The following is a 22524-nucleotide window of genomic DNA, read 5'->3' on the forward strand; positions in this document are numbered from 1 at the left end:
TACAGTTGGACGAGTCTATTCTAGTCTAAATAAGAGTAAAAGGGGGATACAGAAAGATCACGAGTCTCAAATCAAATAATTCATTGCATCATGTTTAATACATAGGCATGCCAAGGATTTAAATTGAAAAAGACACGGTGAGCAGGAAGCCTTGGTTTCATAAACCCATTTTGAAACATGAGAACGTAAGAAAAAGAGAGGAAGAGAGGTGTGGGCACAAAAAGGCGGAGAAGAAGTTAATGAAAAAGGCAAAAAGGGGGCGAAGGGAAAGGGACAGAGAGAGTTCCTGTGAGACGCAAGTTGTTTAATCACTGTGCTTGTTAAGAATGTGCTATAAATTCACAGCCTGCATTTATTGCGTTCGTTTTGATGGTGGGTCGATTCGTTTATGAGCTTTTCTGTCATTCCGCTTCACCTGGATCTGCTCAAATGCATCTAACTGAGGATTGTAAACTTCTCCTGCTGGATCGGTGAGCCAGATGAACAACCCGACACCCCTTCACTTCTACAAAACCAAGGTAGGTTTGAAGGTCTTAAGTGGAGGTTTACTGTCTGGAAACTTTAAAAAGAGAAACAGGAATTCTTTTTTACATATTCTCATTTTCTGGAGTATGTTGTGATGATTTAGAGGAGTTGAAGTGGTAGCGTTTATGCATTTCTTTGCTCCAGGACATCTGGCATGTTTTCAAAGATGCTTCTTTTGAAGAAATGTTCACATTCATGGTGACGTCACCACATCAACTGATATGGTACATCTGTTTGAGTCAGTTTACCTTCAATTCAACAGCTAAAACATCTCATATAAAACAAACGTTTAAAAGATTTTGTATTTTATTGGGGGAAAAACAGTGACCAGACTGTGGCTAAATAAGTCTCTCTAGATGGGTCTTGATCAGGATTAAACAAATGTTACTGTTTAGTGTATGCTGGCTGTTAGCGTTATTGAATAAAATCCAAAACATTTCAAAAAGATGGAGCAGATGGAGAAATATCAAAAGCAGCAGGATGCAGTGCTGACAGAGAGATAAAAACAAAGATAAAGAATGAAATAGAAAAGATATATTGACAGTGAGGGAAAACAGCTTGCCAGTGACATACCTGGCAAAAAAAGACAGTAATTCTTCATTTTGACTTTCCAGTGGTGAGCCCAACTTGCAAGAATAACTTTCATGATAGTAGTTAGAAGAAAATACTGAAGCGGTCTCCTTTTTTTTAATCAGATGTATTGATTAAAATATATATATATAATAATAATTCCATATACACTGCTTCAAAAGTTCAGGATAAGAATTGTATGGTTTTCTAAAGAAGTCTCTTATGCTCTTATGCTGCATTTATTTGATTTTTTTTTTAAATGTAATATTGTGAAATATTATTGCAATTTAAAATACTGGTTTTCTGTTTTGATGTACTTGATGTACTTGATGTAAAATATAATAAGCATCCTTACTTCAGTCTTTAGTGTCACATGATCCTTCAGAATCATTCTAATATGATGATTTATTATCAATGTTGTGCTGCTTCATATTTTTTTGGAACTGATACTTTTTCAGGATTTTTTGATGAATAAAAAGAAATCTTTTCTAACAATGTAAGTCTTTACTATCACTTTGTATCAATTTAACAGATCCTTGCTGAATAAAACTATTCATTTATTGTAAATATGAATAAGAATACAAATGACTGACCCCAAAGTGAACAGTAGTGTATATTGTTACAAAAGATTTATATTTTAAATAAGTTGTTTTCACTGTTTTATTCATCAAAGATTCATTAAAAAAGGATTACAGGTTTTTAAAAAAAAAACATTCCAACATTGATAATAAATCATCATATTAGAAGGATTTTTAAAGGAGTAATGCAGAAAATTCAGCTTTGCATCAGAAATAAATTCTATTTTAAAGTATATTCAAATAGAAAACCATCATTCTAAATTTTAACAATATTTCAGAATATAGTTTCTTCTATAATTTGGATCAAATAAATGCAGACTAGATGCGCCGAAACATTACAAATCTCACTGAACCCAAACTTTTGAACAAAAGTGTATATTTAATAAAAATACAAATACGTACATATTCAAAATATTAATTCATATTTACATTTATCAGACAATTGCCACGAGAAAATTTGCTTAATAAAAATAAGCTCCATTTTAAAATACAAAATTGTTTATGTAAGAGGTATGTTTAGGTTTATTCTATATAAAAGTCACCGATAATGAAAAAACAAACTCCTGTGTGTATGTTTCTCCGCATGTCACTGTAGGGGAAGAATGTGTGTGTTCTCATGCTACTGTGTGTTCCCCTCTCCATGATGGACATTCCTGGTCCTTGCAAACATGCCATAACCATGGACCATCTACTTCAACTCAAACAACTGGTGAGGAACCAGATCACAATAAAGCTTCATGGAGTCATTCCAAATGTAACACCTCTGTCTTTTAACTATTCCTTTTTTTTACTCTTTAGATCAGTAACCAGTTGCGGAATGGCTGTTCAATCACATATACATTCATAGAGAGAAAACACCTGGTAAGAGAGTCTGTGCTCTGTTCAAAAACAGACAGTGCTTTTTTTTTTTTTTTTTTTTGTTCATAATACAAGTTTATATGCCAAAGTCTTCTGTTTTGAATCTGGCTCTGGATATCCAGCGAAATGAGAGGTGTGTTTTCAATTAGATGCTCACTCCAAATTGTCATCACTCATTGCTGATATTTCTATTATGACACTCTTGACATGGTTGATTTCAGCATGCATTTTGATAAAGCTGTTATTTTGTAAGTTGTTTAGTAAAACAGTTTTTTGGAAGACAGTCTGAACTTCGGTTTAGTCTCTTAAATCTAAAGCATACCATCTTAAAGAAGACAGTTTACATAGTACAGAGTAGTACTGATATTATATGAATCACTGATTCACTAAACCTACAATATAAACACCTGCAAAACTAAAGCCAACTATCTGATCTCTTACGAAAGCCAATAAATGCACACATGCTAATGTGCCAGTTTTTATTCTCCAGGTTTTTCCGACCTGTCTTATTACTAATTTATCTTCTTTGTTTTTTAGAGCGTGATGTGTTATGTCAAAGCTACTCTGCCAAGGGTGCTTGAACTGTTTAACGTCCACTTCAAATACACACGGGGCTCAGGAAGTGCTCAAACAGTGGTCTCCATACAGAACCTCATTCTCAACATCTACTCCCAACACTGCATACCTTCACTGAACGAGGAACTGGAGGTGTGTGTGTGCACTCACACTCATTGCTGGGGAAAGTTACTTTAAAAGTAATGCATTACAATATTGCTGTACTCCATAAAAAAGTAACTAATTGCAAGCTTAGTTACTTTTTATGGAAAGTAATGTGTTACATTACTTGTGTGTTACTTTTTGTCACCTGGGTTGCTTTTTTGTTTCGTACAGCCTGATCTAATGGCAAAAATGTACCTGTGGGAACTTTTTCGAACTGAGTGGCACTCATCTTTTTCCCCCAAGACAGATAAACGTACATAAAACGTAACATACACTACCAGTCCAAAGATTGGACACACTTCCCCATTAAAGAGAGTAGGGAAGTGTGTCTAAACTTTTGACTGGTATATGTTACATTTTATGTGATGTTTAGTTCTGACTTAAATTGTCCATTAAGTAAGGGATAATGTACAGGCAGCCGGTAGTTATCGCAGAAATAAGCCCCGACAGTGTGATCAGGACCCGACGCGAAGCGGAGGGTCTTGTATCACACTGAAGGGGCTTATTTCGCGATAACTACAGGCTGCCTGTACATTATCCCTCTTATTACACGGCTACTTGCCACATAAGGAAGAAAACTGGACATGAATATGAATTTGAAATCTTTTATTGGCATATTTATTTTAAATTAACATTTTTATCCTTCCGCGAGACGATATAGTACCACGTGACTAACATTCAAACTATGTACGTTAGAAAGACAATTTAAATAGATTAATGTCGAAATTTTCCATTGTTGTGGTTGTCCAGTGTTTGTCACAAGATGGCGCCAAACGGTAATCTTTGTTGGCACGGAGGGATTTTAAACATACAAGTAGTACCGGCTATGCGTTATTACTTTGGAGCGGTGATTATTTGAAAAGAACAAACCTGCAAATGTCTCAACTGACCAATCAGAATCAAGCATTCCAAAGAGCTGTGTAATAAATGGTGCTATAACTCTAATGCTTGTGACCAGGGCCTAAAATTAACCCTCGCCAAGCACCAAATGCGAGTAAAAATTTCAGTTTCAGTCACCAGTTGGTGGGTAAAACTTTTACGAAATATAACGAGGCAATGTAATAAAAACAACAGACAGTTTTTTAAAGAGATTTGCTGTTTCTGACATAGGTGAATAAAATAATCTTTTCCGAAGCCAAGATCATTGTGATTAGCTGTTCTGTCATAATCGACAAGAGCAAATCAAATAATAGGATACACAGAGCAGCGTGATGGCCAGCCTGTCCCTAGACATAGCCCGGGTGAAAAAAAAAAAAAACAGCTAAAACCAGCCTAGCTGGTCATAACTGGTCAGCAGGCTGGTTTTAGCTGGTCAGGCTGGGAAACCAGCTAAAACTAGCTACTTCCAGCTTAAACCAGCTAAAACCAGCCAACCAGCCTAAGCTGGTTTTAGCTGTTTTTTTTTCAGCAGGGGGTTCTAATACCTTTTACCTGAGAAGATATTGCTGCTTCTTTTTTTTTGAAGATTAATGTGGCGACAAATACCTGGTGAAGTACAGTGAAGTATTATGAAAGGTTGCACGTTCAACATTTAGCCGCTTCAGACAGCGCACTAGTGGTGCTTCAGTAGACGAAAACACACACAATTATGTCAAAATGTGCTGTTTTGGCGAGTTACCTCGTAAACATAGTCTTAAATGAGTTATAAAGTCATAAATGACCGTAAAGACTTGGGAGAAAATCAAATATGTGTTGGATTCGCGTCATATGCATCAGATTTTAAAGAGACCAAGCTACTTTTAATGTGAAACCTGCTGAAGTCATTGATGGAAATCAAAGAACAAAAGGAAAAGAGAAATAATAGCTTTAAATTGTACTGTAATGTCGAATAGCTATAATTAATGGGTAAAATTGAGGGAAAATGCATTTAATAGAGACACCAGTAGCAAGACAAAATACAAACATTGTAAATATGTTTAGTCATTGTAGTCTAATAACTGCCTGTTTTTGCAAAAAGCGTTTCATGGCAGGTAAAAAACATTTTGGCCGGTAGATTTTATCACGTCATCGGCCATTGGCAGGTGTGCCAAAAAGTTAGTTTAAAATAACGTACCATTTGCACTACACCTTAACCTACTCTATAGTATGAACAAAAGCGAATTTGTTGTAAATACGCAATCGCAAGCATGCCGTTTTAGCTTGTTTTTCGATTTTTTTATTTTCCAGCTGAGTGATGTTTTTCATTGGATTTGTACCCAAGGATTTCGCTTTCTAAGTCCAATTCTGTGCCGGCTAAGCTACCGAGCAAGTTTGTTACGTTTGGAAAGCGAAACATATTGAGCTGTAATCATAACTGTGTACGGAAACTATTACAAGTGCTCACTGTTTTAATGCCTCTAGTGTTCATTTCTGTTGGAAACTGCAGTGACGTACTTTTTGGTATATATTTCGCGTCTTGTGAAAAAAAAGTTAAGAGGTACCACAGGTGCATTTTCGTCATGAGATCAGGTAGGTTTTTAATTACAAAAAACCCATAAGTTATATTTTTGGCATGTGTAAATGCGCATTCTCAAACGTGAAATTAACAAGCCTCAGACTGAAGGAAGTGCCTCTGCACCTTACTCCGAATTTCTCTCAACACAAAGACAGGAGAGTTGTCAGTGAATGAAAGAGAAAACAAAATAACTTAGGTTACTTTTTTTGATAAAAAAAACAACTCAGATATTTTGTTGTAAATTTAAAAGTAATGCATTACTTTGCTAGTTACTTGAAAAAAAGTAATCTGATTATGTAACTTATACATATACATTATACTCCCACACCTTGATCCCATGGACAAAAAGCTCCATTTTACTTCTAGATTTCTAGAATCTTACTTCAAGATTAGTCAATGAATTGTCATGAACTATCAATAAACTATTTTTTTGATAACACTTCACAATAAGGACAAAAATAGAGGTTCCTTTATTGCATTAATGATTACATGAAGAACACTTAATTAGAATCATTCTTCAAGAAGGGGTAATTCCTCAAAATATCTTAAAAAGAGGGACCATGTTTCATAACACTTCAGTTTTGAACCTCACATGGTTAGTTTTATTATTTCAAGTTGAATATAAGTCATGATTTTTCCACTGTAACACAATAAAATGCCTTTGAAGTAATAAGGTAATAAGGCAATAAATACGTAACTATCCTATTTAAGCTCTATACCCTCAAGGTCTAGCACCAAGGATGGCTATTAAGGAATCAGGATCAACAGTAATACCATAAAAATGTTCAAAGATCTTTCTCCAAAAGTCTGGGACAAAACCAAAACATATGAGCTGTTGTGGCAGGCTGGATAAATCAGACAGTGAATATTGTATTTATCTGGCTTAGAAACATTCCAGTAAACACTGCTAACAGAAGTATTAAAATGGGAAACAGTTACATTTTAAAGCATCTATGTGACAACAAACCAGGAAGGAAATGTGAGGATTTGGGAAGAAAAAGTAAAGATCTATTCCAGTGAATTCCAGTGAATTATTCAAGGGATATAATTGTAAATCAAATAGGGAGAGCAGACCACAAACATGCAAAAGCAAAAAAAGTAAATAAGAGAAGAATGCAGCAGACTGAAAAGAGCTCTTGCAATATATTCTTGTAGAGATACTATAAAAACATGTTAGATTAAAATATCTGACATTACATTATTCTCTTGAAAATCAATCATTCAGTCAAACTTAAAGATAAAGATTATTTGTAGCACAACCTTTTGGATTATTAAAATCTTTTTTACAGTACAAGAAGTTCTTCAATAGCATCAAAAAGGTTTCTTTTTTCATTCTTAAAGGGAACCCTAAGATATGTATGGCTTAATATAATGTAAATGGTGTCTCTTATTGAAATATGTAGTAAAAAACCAATGAGCTATTTACGTTGTTTAAAAACTCCACATCGTTTTATACAGATTTTGTGAGCTATGTGAGCTACTGGCACTACCTGTTGCTATTTTTACCACAACACAGCTCGGAAAATAAAATACTGATAAATTGACCATATTGTGTGGCTTTTGGTTGTAATCTTCAGTCAAAGGGCAACATGAGAAACAATGATTACGTTTACATGGACACCAGTAATCTAATTAATGACCTTATTCTGAACAAGACAATAATATGATTAAGGTGTTTACATGAGTTGCTTTTAGTATATTCCTTTCATGTTCCCGTTTTACACGTTATAGTACATAGATCGATTAATGACACACATCATTACGTCCACACGCAACGCTATCAGTTCATCTTCGTTATAGACTTTTGGATGTTTCGGTTTTAATTTTACAAAAGCTTGCAATGGCTCTGGACATATGCAACAATTTTTTTAGAATGTGTGAATTAAAATTTGCCGTGGTCGCATTTGTGCGAGTGCATGCTGCGCTGCTCCAAAGCATCTGCTCCATACAGCAAGCATTTCAGAGCCAGTCAGTTTTTAGAAAAAAAAAAAAACACACACACGCAAGCACAGTCACTGAAAGCCAGTTTAGTTTTACTTTTTTTTTTTGTTTTCATTTTGAAAACCCTGTTATCTTTGCCGTTTACCTCACATTACGCTTTGGAGGCTTTCTTTTATTTATTTTTTAATAATTAATTTGATTGCTCAGTGTTTGCGCGCCCTGTAATAAATTGTTTAGTCGGCATATAACACAGCATGTGATGGAGTCCATGCCTCGTCTTATTAGTTTTTGTTAATAAATGCTATATAAGCTAGTTTTATTTTATTGTTGTTATGCTGTTTAATTAAAAATAACAAATCCATCTTTTAAGAATTTGTTTTAATCTTAAAATTGATAGGTGTAGCCTATATATTTAAGCAAAACCAAGATCATGAATTTGAAAGTAAAAGTGAAAAGCATCCTAAGACATTCCAAAGCGGAAATCCCGTTCATGAAATTATAATCACAAATAATAGTAATGAAAAATAACGGGTTGAATGTTAAATACGTTTCCATAAAACTATAAATTATGATAACAGACAAACTATTTATCAGCAATGAGCATTGATTAATCCCATGTTGTAGCAAAAAATAAATAAACAAAAATGAAACCGAAGCATATGCACGTGCGACCAACTGAGAGCGTTATGCCACGTTACAGGCAACCCGTTACCCGTGTTTTTCCAAACTTCTACCCGTGAAAGTCAAACCCGTGAATTCCCACCCGTGAACTCGTACTAGATCGAGTTCTGACGTGACATAGCCCGCCAAACAACAATAAAGCCTCTAGGGGTGCGGTGTTTATGCAAGTGGCACACGGTGGAAAAATAGAGTTTAGGACAATATAACGTTGCAATCAAATTATTAATAATATAAAAATAATAAATGCTTGGCGTGACTTGCCTGGAACGCTACAAAGTCCTGAGTCGTGGTTTGAAGACGTGATTTACGAGCTCAAAAACCTGCCTGGAATGCAGCATTAGTGTGTATCCTGTCGCAAAATGTGGCGAAAAATCCTACACAAGGGGAATAGTGTGATTAAGGTGTGTACATGTCTCCCATAATGCGACTAAAATAGGAATACTCCACCTGTCTTAATTCGATTTGTGTTTACTCCAATTATGACTTTAGTCGGATTAAATTAATCAAAAATATCAGTTTACATGGTTGCTTCTTAATCAGAGTATTGTTTTAATCGCGTTAAAATCGGAATATTGTTGTCCATGTAAACATACTCAGTGTCACTTCAAGTCTCTTTTTTTCCAGTGATAAGTAGAGGAGAAAAGAATGGGAAGATGTCTGTGTATGAATAAAACTTTCTAAAGACCAGCGTTTTTGTTCTCTCCACTTGAGCCCTGATTCCTTTTACGCTTTTAGTAGACCACAGCTACAGAAAGTGCTTACAAACAGCAGAGACAAAAAACGCTAGATGCCATCCTGACAGGATGTAAACATGTCAGCGCTTGTCATGACGCCGCAGCCACTAAAGGAGTTTCTCTACGCGGATTTCTCTCGATATCCAAGGGCATTTGGACCCCTTGTGTGTACGGGATTTGCTTATATCCTTCACCTCCTGCAGCTCTTTCAGTAGCTGTGGTCATCGTATCAGTATTTTATTTTCCAAGATGTGTTGTGGTAAAAATAGCAGGAGGTAGCAGTGTTGTTTTCGTCAACGATGACGATGACGAAATCATTTCGTTGACGCCACTTTTTTTCATGACGATAACGAGACGATGACGAGATAAAAATGGCTCGTTGATGACTAAAACATGACGAGACGTGTGTGAGTTTTCGTTGACGAGACGAGAATAGACGAAAATGTTAGTGGGTGGTCCGTCAGACGTTTAAAATGCATGACATTTCTGCTTATTGTGCATGCCAATCAAAACTTAAAAAGTATCTGCCGCTATGGCAAGCCGTTTTAGCATTAAATACTCTTTGCTATACTAGTATGGCAAGCCGTTTTAGCATTCCATCCTTGTTTGTCTTTTATGTTCTAAAACATTCCTTCATTATTGTAATTATTGGTGAAAATAGTCGATCCGGAAGCTCACATTGTGTTGAACTATAGATCTGCTATTTTCAGAACTTATAAGTGACACTACCCAACAGCAAAATACTTACTGACCTACATTAATTTGTTAAAAGACTACTTTTTTCCCTTTTTTTTGACTAAAACTAGACTAAAACCTTTTTGACTTTTCGTCGACTAAAACTAGACTAAAACCTTTTTGACTTTTCGTCGACTAAAATTGGACTAAAACTATCACATATAGAAGTGACTAAAATTTGACTAAAACTAAGAAGCATTTTAGTCCAAAAGACTAAGACTAAGACTAAATCTAAGATGGTTGTCAAAAACAACACTGGGAGGTAGCGCAAATAGCTCACCGAGTTCAACCATTTCATGTCAACGAAATAATGGTATCCTTCATGGGTTTTCTACAACGTTTCAGTAAGAGACATAATTTATGTTATATTAAGCCATACTAGCCATAATACCCAGAGTTCCCTTTAAAAGTGTAGTTAATATAATTTATTATACCTAAATTATACTCAAATCTGGTCAATTCAATGGTCTGATATTTTGTAATACTTGCTGTTGTCCATAATTTTGGACAAATTGGTTAAGTCAATGATTAAATGACCCATTCGTTCCTGAATCAGAAACCATTCTAAATTGCAAACAAATCAGTTAAATGAACGACTCACTCATTTAGACAGTGAACTTAGATGCACCTTTAAAAGTATTGTATTTGAGTTGTGCTCTGTATGTAATATTGCTAAATTACAACATGAAAGGCTAAAAGAAACATCACTCAAGCATGTTTTGGCTCAAATCTGAGGACATTATTAAGCTTATCAACCATTGTTGATTGGATTACTTACAACAGTTGTAGTTATTTTCATTTATCTGATATAATGTTTCTTAAAAATTTAGCTTGAGAATTTGTACATCTGGCAGCTGGTGTCGTATATCAGTTGTGCGTGAGAAATGTGGTTCAAGTACAAGAAGTACAAAGAAGTCATGCTGTTACTTTGTCATACTTCTAATGTGAAAAAGGCATTTTACAGTCTCTGTACGTACTTCCAACATATTTTCTTTTTCTTTTATCCCCAGTAAGGAGTGTAATATAATGCTTTTACTGACCATGTCATTCCTAATTGAAACTGCATGCACCAAAGTGTGGCATGGGGAGAAAATCTCCTTTAACAGCCTCTTCATCTAAACATAATCTATCATGGCATGAAGCAAAGCATGGGGATTACGGGATGCACTCAAACAGAAATCTCTGACTTTGCTGAAGATAATACTTAACAGACAATTTGTCATCATTGGGATTCCCCTTTCAGATCAAAAGGAAGAAACATACCGAGACTAATTTATACACTAGCTATTTTCTTCAAAATGTAAACTTCCGAGACTAATTTATAAACCAGCTGCTTTCTTGAAAATGTAAACTTCAGTTGTATTTTTGCATGTGTAAATGCAGCCTTGGTGACCATATGAGACTTTTTTAATCCAGAAAACATGCTATATTTTTTAAAACAATTGTTATTATTTACTATAATATTTGCAGGTTTATCAGAAACAATTTTTAAAAATTAAATAAAAAAATTATTTGTAAAGATTTACTCACCTATGTTTTTTCAAACTGTGACGTTTTTTTCTGTGAAAGACACACAAAAACGAATTTTTACGACATAAAAGTATCTGAAGCTTTAAATTTTCTGTGAGAAACAGGCTGAAAATTAAAGTCATTCATCAGTTTTCCCTTCCAGCCCAGCCAGTTAGCTGAATGTGAGATCCACATATTTTGTGAACAAATCATTCGGACAGGTTTTGTGAACGGTTTGGATTCAATAAATAGATGTAAATCAAAAGAATGATTCGTTCACCAAACTGACCACTACTTCTTCCTCATGACTCAAATAGCAAAGTTAGTGTGGATGTCAAGATATTCAGTGAAAAATTACCTTCATTTTATTTCTGATCCTCAAACGAGTCATATCCTTTCTGAAAAGGCAGTACACTTTAGCAAAATTAAAAAGAGCACTTATTAAAGATATAACATAGTTTAAAAGAATAGACTTAAGTGTGAACCGATCAAAATGTTTTTGAAAACGTATGTGATTTGAACTTAAATGAAAAGGTATTATACTTGGAAAAGTTTTGACATGCCCTGACATTTGTGTTTTTTTCAGGATCTTAAAACATATTAATGGCTAATCTCACTGAAATAAGGCCATAAAACAAATAAGAACATTTGTTCACAAGACTTTTGAGAATTGGATGTGGTAGGCTAGAGTTTTGTTCTACAAAATGATGTGAAAATCATCTCGTTTACTCAGAAAACAGTATATTTATTACAATTTTGTAAGACTTTTTTTTTGTTAGGAAGTGTTATGCGAGGGAGTGACAATAGCCATGAATATTTAGTGGTTCACAGCTGAGATACAAAGGGCCCTCTCCTAATGGCCCATCAATAAGACTGTAAATGTCAGGTAAGAAATAATGTGAGATGATTTAAATAATGGTTGATTATTTTGTATTTTATTTACAATACAGTATAATCAAAACATATAATGAAGGTCAAAGCCACATTATTTGTAATGAATTTAATTTAAAATTTATTTATTAAAAAGCTTTATATGTAATAATCAAATAACACTACAATACAGTACTAAAATCAAGTACTTTATACAAGTTTGGGATCAATAAGGTTTTTTATGTTTTTAAAAATAAGTTTCTTATGCTCATCAAGACTGCATTTATTTGGTAAAAAATACAGAACAAACAGTACTATTGTGAAATATTATTGCAATTTAAAATAATGGTTTTGTAGTTTAATATACTTTAAAATATAATTTATTTCTGGGATGCAAAGCAAAATTTTTAGCATTATTACTCCAGTCCTCATTGCCACATGATCCTTCAGAAATCATTCTAATATGCTGATTTATTTTCAATGTTGAAAACAGCTGTGATGCTTTTTTAGGATTCTTTGATGAACAAAAGTTAAAAAGAACAGCATTTGTTAGAAATCTTTTGTAAATTTCTCTCTTTCTTTTTTTTATTCAGCAAGGATGTGGTAAATTCATACAAAATAATAGTAAAGACTTATATTGTTAAAAAGAGTTTTATTTTGAATAACGTTTTATTCATCAAAAAAAAAAAAAATAATCCAAAAAAATATGAAGCACCACAACTATTTCCAATACTGATACTAAATCAGCATATCACAATGATTTCTGAAGGATCATGTGACGCTTAAGACGTAAGTAATGATGCTGAAAATTCAGCTTTGCATCATGGGGAATAAATTATATTTTAAAAACTGAACTGGTATTTTAAATTGCAATAACATTTCACGATACTACTTTTTTCCGTACTTTTAATCAAATAAATGCAGCCTTGGTGAGCATAAGAGACATTGACATGAACAAGCGGTCAAGAAAAGTCAAGTACACAAAGTGCCCTTTTATTTCATTAATATTAGATTATCTGCAAGTAGTTAAGTGCACATTTAGTACAATTCAATTGACTTAATTCACAAGGGATGGACCGTATTTTTGATTCTTTGATGGTAGTTGTTTTTGAAGCTTTCAACTTTGTGCCCTGCTGAAAAAAGGCATTTTTGGTTTTAGCACAACATGAGTTTATATAGAAGATGACAGAATTGACATTTTTTGGTGAATAATCCTTTTGAAATCCACCAAAAGAATGTTAAAAAGAGCCGAATGGCCCAACCCCATTCATTTGTATTTATTCTTGTGTTTTTTTTTGTTTTTTTTTTCACTCTCCGCAGGAGGACCCTGTAGCATTCGAGAGGCAATACAATGAGTCTCCTGTCCAGGCACTTCAAAGAGCCGAGGAGGTTCTAACTCTCTACTTGCACCTCATCACAACCACAAACACTCCTGTTAACTGGACCTGCGAACAAGAGTATGGCAGTAATCTACCCCCTACTGTAACACAGTTAACCACCAGCACAGGTGAATGCACAGACACACACGCATACACTCTTAAAAATAAAGGTGCTTCACAATGCCATAGAAGAACCTTTTTGTCTAAATGGTTCCATAAAGAACCTGTTACATCTGAAGAACCGTTCTCTTCACAAAAGGTTCTTTGTGGCAAAATAAGGTTCTTCTGATTAAAAAAAGGTAAGAAAGAGATGGTTCTTTAAAAAACCTTTGACTGAATGGTTCTTTGTGGAACCAAAAATGGTTCTTCTATGGCATCGCTGTGAAGAACCCTTTAAAGTACCTTTATTTTTCAGCTTTAGGAAACATAAACAGGTACAACTAGTAAAAGCTGTAGGCTAGACTGAAATTATTTTCAAAAATACCCACACACCCAGAGCAATGATTAAAGCCACATGTTTGTCTCTTGAAAGAGGCTGCGGTGGGATTATTCGAGCAAGATGCTCAGGAGTCCTTTAGCGATGATTTCTACAGACTGGGTTTCATTGCAGTCTCCATCTGTGGAGGATTTCTTCTTCTACTCACTGCCTACTGCCTCCTACAGAGAAAGGTATGGTACTCCTTCATAAATGTAGACATAAATGCCAAATGCATTTCAGTCCAGAACTTTTGTACACAATATGTGCTAGGTTTCCATTAGGTCAAATAGGCAAAGTAATGACTTTCACACTATGATGTACATTTGATCATTTCTCAGCAGCATTCTATGTGTATGAAGTTATATGTTCTGGTGCTTTTGTTCCCATATATGTGTGACAAACATATTTTTGAGTTATTGCAAAGGCTTGGCAAGCTTCTTTGTAGTGCATCGCGAGGAAAGACCTCCAGCCAGCATAATGTTCTTCACCTCAATCTGGTATCGATTTGTGGTGCTGTGTATGTCCAACACAAGAAAGCCTTTGGTTCTTATAGAACTTGGGTTGGACTATTAATGTCAGATGAAATGAACAAAAAACAGCCTTATGTGATGAATTTTTGTTAAAGTAATTTTGTTTAAAGATGAAAGTGTTTTTTTTTTTAAAGATGAGTGATTCTTGAAGCATCAAAAAGAGACGTGCAACTAATTATTTAAAAGTGATTTTTATATTATTCTCACATATTCAAAAAATTAAATACTACATTCTTCATAAGTAACTATGTAAGGACTAAATTACTTTGTTGCAGAAGTTAATAAAGTCTTTCCGATGTAATGTGGACCAGAAAATTTCCTCATATTAGTCATCTTAGGAAAATCAGACCCAAAAGTCATCTAGCAAACCATATGCTAGCACCCGCTGATGAAAAGCAGTCCCACAGCATGATGCTATTATCGCCTTACTGAAACTCTCTGCAGATATCAGGTGTAGATGTGTTTCGCCAAAAGTATGACTGAATTTGCACTATAAGATTCTTATCTTCAACTGAACAAAGAATCAACAGTGCATGTTTTGTAGTAATATCCAACTAAATTGTGTTTTAATAATCTTTTGCCATGCTTTAAAGTACTTATTTTGATGTGTTGTCTAACATACTAAAACACATGTAAAATTAAGTTAAAAAAGACTTTTGGTAACACCTAAAAAAAATTAAGTTGACCCAACTGTTCACTTATGCAGTTGAATTAAGTTAGTCTAATGTAAATATTGTAATAGGATTGAATGAACTAAAAGTATGTAAGTGTGATTGACCTAGGAAAATGAAGTTAATAAAATGTAATAAACTAAGTTAAAAAAAACCTTAACATTTTTAGGTGTTACCAGTTGAAGTATTTTTTTTAAGTTGATCCAACGGTTTACTTTTTACAGTGTGAAGTTTTTGTTTATAGATTTTACTGTAGTCTGTTATTGTTACAGCTCAAGTTAATATATTCAGTTCATTCAGTTCGCATTTTAGTTCTTTTATATTTACTTAAGTACTTTTTTAAGAGTGTGATAAAGTGTAAATGTATTTGGTCTTGGTGGGATAGATCTGCTATGCTTCAGAGCAAGTGCAAAGACTTGCTACTGCCAATACATCCACACCATTCTGCTGTAAGCATGTAAAAAATACTGCTGCTGCACATACAGTCATGTGAAAAAGTTAGGGTACCCTATTGAATTTCATGGTTTTCCATATCAGGATATTATTAAAAAGAAAATCAGATCCTTGGCTGGTCTTAAAATCTGGAAAATAAAACCTCAGATGAACAACAACACATGACAAATTGCACTGTGTCATCATTTATTGAACAAAAATAAAGCTAAAATGGAAAAGCCATGTGTGACAAAGTTAGGTCACCCTTACTGTTAACATTTGAATAAAGAGGGTAAATAACAGTCAAGGTAAATAACAGTAATCAAATACTTTCGATTAATTGATCACCAGCAGGTTTAAGCGCTTCTATAAAAGCATGACAAAGTTCATGACAATACCAATACCAGTACAGTTTAGGTCTGCAAAGTTGCATCTGAACAAAACAAGTCTTCTAGAATAATGTCCTTTGAACAGATGAGACTGAAGTGGAAATGTTTGGCCATAATCCATAGCACCAAGTTTAGTGAAAACCTAAAGAGCATATTAGCACAAACACCTCATACCAAAAGACAAGCATGTTGGTGGAGGGCTGATCATTTTGGGCTTGTTTTGTAGCCACAAGACCTGGGCACCTCACAGTCATTGAGTCGGCCATGAACTCCTCTGTATATTAAAGTATTCTCGAGTCAAATGTGAGGGCATCTGTCTGACAGCTAAAGTTGGGCCTAAATTGGGTCATGCAACAGGACAATGATCCCAAGCTCACCAGAAAATCTACAACAGAATGGCTGAAAAGAAAAAAATCAAGATGTTGCAATAGCCCAGTCAAAATCCAGAGCTCATCCTGACTCAAATGCTGTGGTGAGAGCTGTGCATAAGCGAATGCCCCAAACCTTAATAAACTGGAGCAACGGCGAAAAGAAGAGTAATCCAAAATTTCTCCAGAACAATGTGAGAGACTGATAAAGTCACACAGAAAATGAATGCTTCAAGTTATTGCTGCTAAAACTGGACCTACAGGCAATTGACTCATAGGGTGTCTTAACTTTGTCACACACAGCATTTTCCTCTTGGCTGTATTTTTCCTAAATAAATAATGACACTGTGTGATATGTCATGTGATGACGTTTATCTGAGGATTTATTTTCCAAATTTTAAGACCTGCTAAGGACCAGGTAATTTTTTATTATGTCCAAAAAACCATGAAATTCAATAGGGTGTCCTAACTTTTTCACTTGACTGTATAACATACATGAAATAACCCCCATATAGCATACATGAATCACCATGTAGCAGATCTATACAGGTGGAGCTGGGGAAGGTGGAGGGTTTATAAAGCATGATGCAAACTGCTAAAGCAGGCACTTGTTAAATATTTGAATGTTGAGCAGCGAGCTCATTAACTACTGATAAAGGAGAGAACCAATTAGCTGCGTCATGTGATAATGATGTCATTATGTCAGGTTGCGATCTAGAGTTCATCTCACTGCCAGTTGTTTAGCTGGAGCATGAAGATTTTTTACCCAGCCACCCGTGCCATTGATGCAATGTTATTGCTCACTTTGGAGCCACACAAAATAGTCTAATTGGCTGATACACATGTTCTTGTCACACTGGGGGACTCGGGAGACAGGCGTTCGGATCCAAGTGCAGGCTTTATTAAGAAGGCGTGGTACACAGACAGGGTCAATCACCGGCAAACAACAACAACGAGGATAATCCAAAGAGTAGTCAAACACAGGCAGAAGGTCGGGGCTGGCAGCGAGAATCAAAACACGGGGAGGAGTCCAGGAATCAAACACAGAGAAAACAAACACGGAAAGAAACGCTCGGAAATAATGACCAGATGGAACAATAAGACTTAGCCCGGAAGTGTGTGTGTCTGTGGCTTAAATGCATGTGGGTAAATGTGAAACAGGTGTGTGCAGCAATCAGTGTAGTGGAAAACGAGGAGCAGCTGTGTGCAGTGACTGGTGCAGTGGCTTGTGGGGAATGCAGTCCAGAATGTGTTGTGCAAGAGTTCATGAAGACAGGATTGACCACATACGTGACAGTTCTAGTCAGCTCTAGCTGGTAAAATAATTGTTCTCCATTAACAGCTACTAAACACTGTAGTGTGTAATGTGATAATACAGATGGTTTTTTGTTTGTTTGTTTGCTTTTTTGTATTTTTTTATAGATGTTTTGCCAGTGTTTAGTTTTTGTAGGCCTTGTAATAGCATGAAATGCATTTGGAATGGATATTTATTCATGTCTGCTGTTTTCCTAAAAATTAACACTGAAGCCAAAAACAGCTTAAAATGTTTTTTCTTGTGTCTTACTTTCTTTCTCATTAGATAAAACAATTTTAAAAAGTAATTTTATCTCTAATTCTGTTTCCTCAACAGAAGCTACAGCGTCAGCTTGACAGAACAAGAATGCCATCAGACTGGGGGTAACTTTGCATTTTATGCTACTATTATCTTGAACAGTTTTTTGCTGCACACTGTTTACATGTTATTATGGAAGCCCAGTTCTGCCACTGAATAAAAAAATTAAAAGGTAAAAGTGACTTCTCACAACTACAAGTTTACAGAATTTTCAGAATTGCTTGGTACAAAAGATATAAAGTCACAATACCAAGATATAAAGTCAGAAATGTGTGATATAAACTCACAATTCTGACTTTTTTTCCATGATTTGTTAGTTTGTATCTTCCAGTTGAGTTCTGACTTTTTTCCTCGCAATTCTGAGATATAAACTTGCAACTGCGAGTTATAAACTCCAATTCTAAGAGGAAAAACGATATTTTCTTAGAAACATGAATTTATATCCCACAATTCTGTCTTAGAATTATGTACAATATCAAAAAAAACCTGCAATTCCGCAAGTTTTTAGCAATTCTGAGGAGTTTAAATCCCAAATTTCAGATTTTTTTCTTACAATTGCTAGATTATATCACACAATTCTGAGAAAAAAAAGTCAGAACTGCAAGATGTAAACTCACAATTGCGAGAAAAAGTCAGAATTGTGAGATAAAGTTTTTTTTAACCTTTCATTTACCTTTTTTATTCAGTGGTGGAAATGGGCTTCCATATGTTGTTGTTATAAATGTTATATTTTTGAATGCTTTATGCAAGCCATGACATAATTCTATTGACAAAATTGTCAAAACTATACATCTAGCCAAGGAATATCTCAATTTCTCTTACAGATTACAAGTTATTGAAAACTTTGAAATCCAAGAGGAAGTATGTAAGTATATGATTAAATAGTAAATCTTTAATTGAGTTTACAATATCAAAAGTGACAATATATAAATAAATTAATAGCGATATACATCACTCAATACTTAAAACAGATATGTGATATTTGGGTTGTTGATTTATCAATATTTCTTTCTTGATTGAAGCTGCAGCATCTTACCTGACTAAAGGGGTCATGAACTGCCTTTATTATTTTGTACTGTTCTCAGAGGCTCACTTATAATGTTATCAAGATTTTTACACCAACATCATAACTTAGAAGTAATAGGCTATTTTCTGTCCTATTTTTTAATGTTTAAATAGTCAATGGCAGATTGTAGATTCAAAAGTAAATGGCCACCGCTATTATTGGCTAACAGTTGTGTATGTTTGACATCCTACATCCTTCATAAATGGACGCTGCTGTGATTTAGGTTAATAACTCATAAATACTCAGTACATATAATAAAAACAGTTACTCACTTCATATTTTAGTTTCAATCTTTCTGAAAACCCTGTGTCGAATTATGCTTTGTTTGTAAATGTACTCCATAAAATGAAGTGAATAAGTAAGGAATAATTGATGACGGGCCGTTGAATTCTTAGAAAATAGTGCACACCCGAGGTGTTACACCTATTATTTTCGTAGAATTCTATGGACCAAATTCAATTATTCCACTCATACTACAGTTACCACACCTCAAGACATCGATCAGATGATATATTTCAAGACATTCGTCCCATTTTTATCCTTAAAATGCTACTGTGAGTAGGATTCATTTCTTTCACAGCTCATCCAACAGCTTCGTTGCTAGTTCCAATATGTCATTTTAGGCCTAGTAACTACGCTTGAGCCGTTGATAGCAAACTAATGAAGTTAATAATGAAGTTTAGACAGACCGACAGACAGGCAGACAGACAGAAAGAGAGAGGAAGAGAGATATTAAGTGCATGAATTACCTCTCTCAAGTCTGTGTCTCTCAGAGGTGACTGGCAGCATTTTCTCTACTAACAGTTAAACTTTAAGTTCATTTTCTTCAAGACCATGCCGTTGTTACCTCGCGTGTGTAAACTGTCATGTCGTTTTTAAGTTGTTCATTGTCAGAGCAGCGCTAACAACATTAGCGCGAATGCTAACGCGAGTGCTACCTGTATGTGTGTGTCTGTGAGGGAGAGAGAGCGAGAGAAATTTGTGCTTTCCATACTGTACATAATAAAATGTAATATTGTGGAAAAACATGGAAATAATCTGTCGTTTTTATCCTGTTGTTTACTGTATTTATTTGTTTGCCCAGTGTCATTGTGGGTTTTTGTTAGTTTGCTGTTTTGGGTTGTAAGGACCTTTGAAATAACTGAAATCGAAGTGAAGTGATAAAGACGTAATGCGGTCAAAAGCTGCCTCAAACTAAGTTCGCCGTGCGTTTCCCAGAAAATAATGCACACCATTAGAATGTGTGTCATCCAATCAGATTCAAGCATTCAATGGCCCTGTAGTATAATGGACCTCAAGTTCTTACTGACGCGGTCTGGAACTTTATAAAAAAAAAAAAAGTTCATCCACTTTTTTCTAACATTGGAATCAGAAGGAAGGCAATGCAAAGACTTTTTCTACATTTTGGCCCAGGACAGCACCCTGTTATCTTCGGAGCCATCTCAATAATCTTTTTTTTTTTCTGCGTAGATCTGCATTTGCCTCTCTCATTATTTACACTTCATGTCCAAATCGGTGGGCGGGGCTAAACAAGCAGTGATTAGTTTATCTTTTTCTGCGGAAGCAGGGTTTATCCACACTATTACATCATTAAGTGTCACATTCCACAACCTCTTGTTTTGGCAGACTGGCTTCAATATAAGCTGTTTTTAGACTAACAAGAAGAGTTCTGAAACTTACAGGATGTTTTTATAGCACAATGACCTCTTATATGTCAAAAGATCAATGGGATTTTGATTTCTCAGTTCATGACCCCTTTAACTGCTGATGCTCATATTTTCAGCTTATCTTCAGCACACAGTCAGTGTTTCCACAAAAGTAGAAAACATGACTGAATATTGCACATAGTGACTGATAAATTATCTTAACAATAACTATAGCACATGTGCACTGATATACTAAAAAAAAAATCCCGTTAATTTACTTACTCCCAAGTCATCCAAGATGTTCATGGCTTTCTTTCTTCAGTCGAAAAGAAATTCATGCTTTTGAGGAAAACATTTCAGGATTTTTCTCCATATAGTGGCCCAAATTGCAGTTTCAATGCAGCTTTAAAGGGCTCTACACAATCCCAGCCGAGAGATAAAGGTCTTATATAGGACATGATTGGTAATTTTCTTAAAAATACAAAAATGTATATACTTTTTAACCACAAATGCTCATCCTGCACTAGCTCTGCTATGCGCATTTGCATCTTCACGCATTACATAATGACTTCGTCTGTGTACTTCGGTTCAAAAAGATTGGGGAGGATGAAAAACTCAATCCAAAAATCATCCAACATTGTTGTTTTACCTTTTTTTTTTGTGAAGAACATTTGGCTTTCTTTGCACATTTGCTTTGTAAACACTTCTGCCTACATCATGTGTGCTTGATAATGTAATGTGTGAGGCTGAGCTAGTCCAAGTGAATATTTGTGGTTAAAAGGTACATCAGTTTTTTTTTTTTTTTCTAGAAAATGACAGATTGTTTCCCTAGATAAGACCCCTATTCCTTGGCTGGGATTGTGTTGAGCACTTTAAAGCTGCAATAAACCTGCAATTTGGACCTTCAACTCTTTGGGAACCATATAAATAAATTAGATAGAGAAATATCCTTGAATGTTTTTCTCAAAAACCCCAATTTCTATGTCACTGGAGAAAGAAAGATATGAACCTTGGATGACATGGGGAAAACATTCAGGAAATTTTCACTCTGGAAGTGAACTAATCCTTTAATTCTTCTTCTTTCCATCTTTTATAGACCAGATGAATGACCGACGGACACAGCTTGGCTCACACCTTTCCACTGCCTTCTAACTGATTTAATCTTTCTGGATGCTCATGAGAGAGTATAAACAGTGAAACAGACTGCCTTACACTTCTGATCTGAAGAAAAAGAAAGAAGATATATTTTCAATCTGTCAAGATAACTTGCCTTGGACCTTGTACATATGTAAATATGCATATCATTACAAACATTTAATTCTGGACTACTGGAAAAGTCAAAGTATTGCATGCTCAGTAATGCTACAGTTACATCGATCCTCAATGCACCTACTGTAAAAACTAGAAAAGGAATCAGTCATAGTTTGTTTCATAGTTGGATTCAGTTGTCAGTGTACTACATTGATGTTATTGTTCATATGTGAGCAGTATCTTACAATAAAGGCTTAGCTTGTCGATACAGAATGGTTTGTTAATTTCTTTCAATTTCCAATATGAAGTATATATATATTTTACATTTTAAAGAGGTTGAGCTAAAACAATTATTGGTTAAAGTATGTAAAGAATCAGTTTACCAAAGATCACTTTTAACATCCTTACCCTCAAATTGTACTCATCCTCAGGCAGAAAAAAAATTTTTTGTGAAATTTTTGTTAGCTGTTTGGACTCTCATACGGACGGCACCCATTCACTATAGTGCATCCACTTGTGAGCAAGTGATGTAATGCCAAATCTGTTC

At 34.8% G+C, this 22524-nt stretch overlaps 1 protein-coding gene across 1 annotated transcript; it reads left to right on the forward strand.

Annotated features, from left to right (window-relative positions):
• The first annotated feature begins 277 nt into the window (after positions 1-277).
• csf1b (colony stimulating factor 1b (macrophage)) lies at positions 278-22236 on the forward strand. The gene is made up of 9 exons (XM_073819732.1): positions 278-518; positions 2269-2382; positions 2472-2534; positions 3069-3239; positions 13476-13662; positions 14067-14203; positions 18033-18079; positions 18839-18879; positions 21823-22236. The coding sequence occupies exons 1-9, from the start codon at positions 480-482 to the stop codon at positions 21876-21878; spliced, it is 855 nt and encodes a 284-aa protein (XP_073675833.1). The 5' UTR covers positions 278-479; the 3' UTR covers positions 21879-22236.
• Positions 22237-22524: the final 288 nt, after the last annotated feature.

Source organism: Garra rufa, chromosome 15, assembly GCF_049309525.1.
Source record: "Garra rufa chromosome 15, GarRuf1.0, whole genome shotgun sequence".
Taxonomy (NCBI): domain Eukaryota; kingdom Metazoa; phylum Chordata; class Actinopteri; order Cypriniformes; family Cyprinidae; genus Garra; species Garra rufa.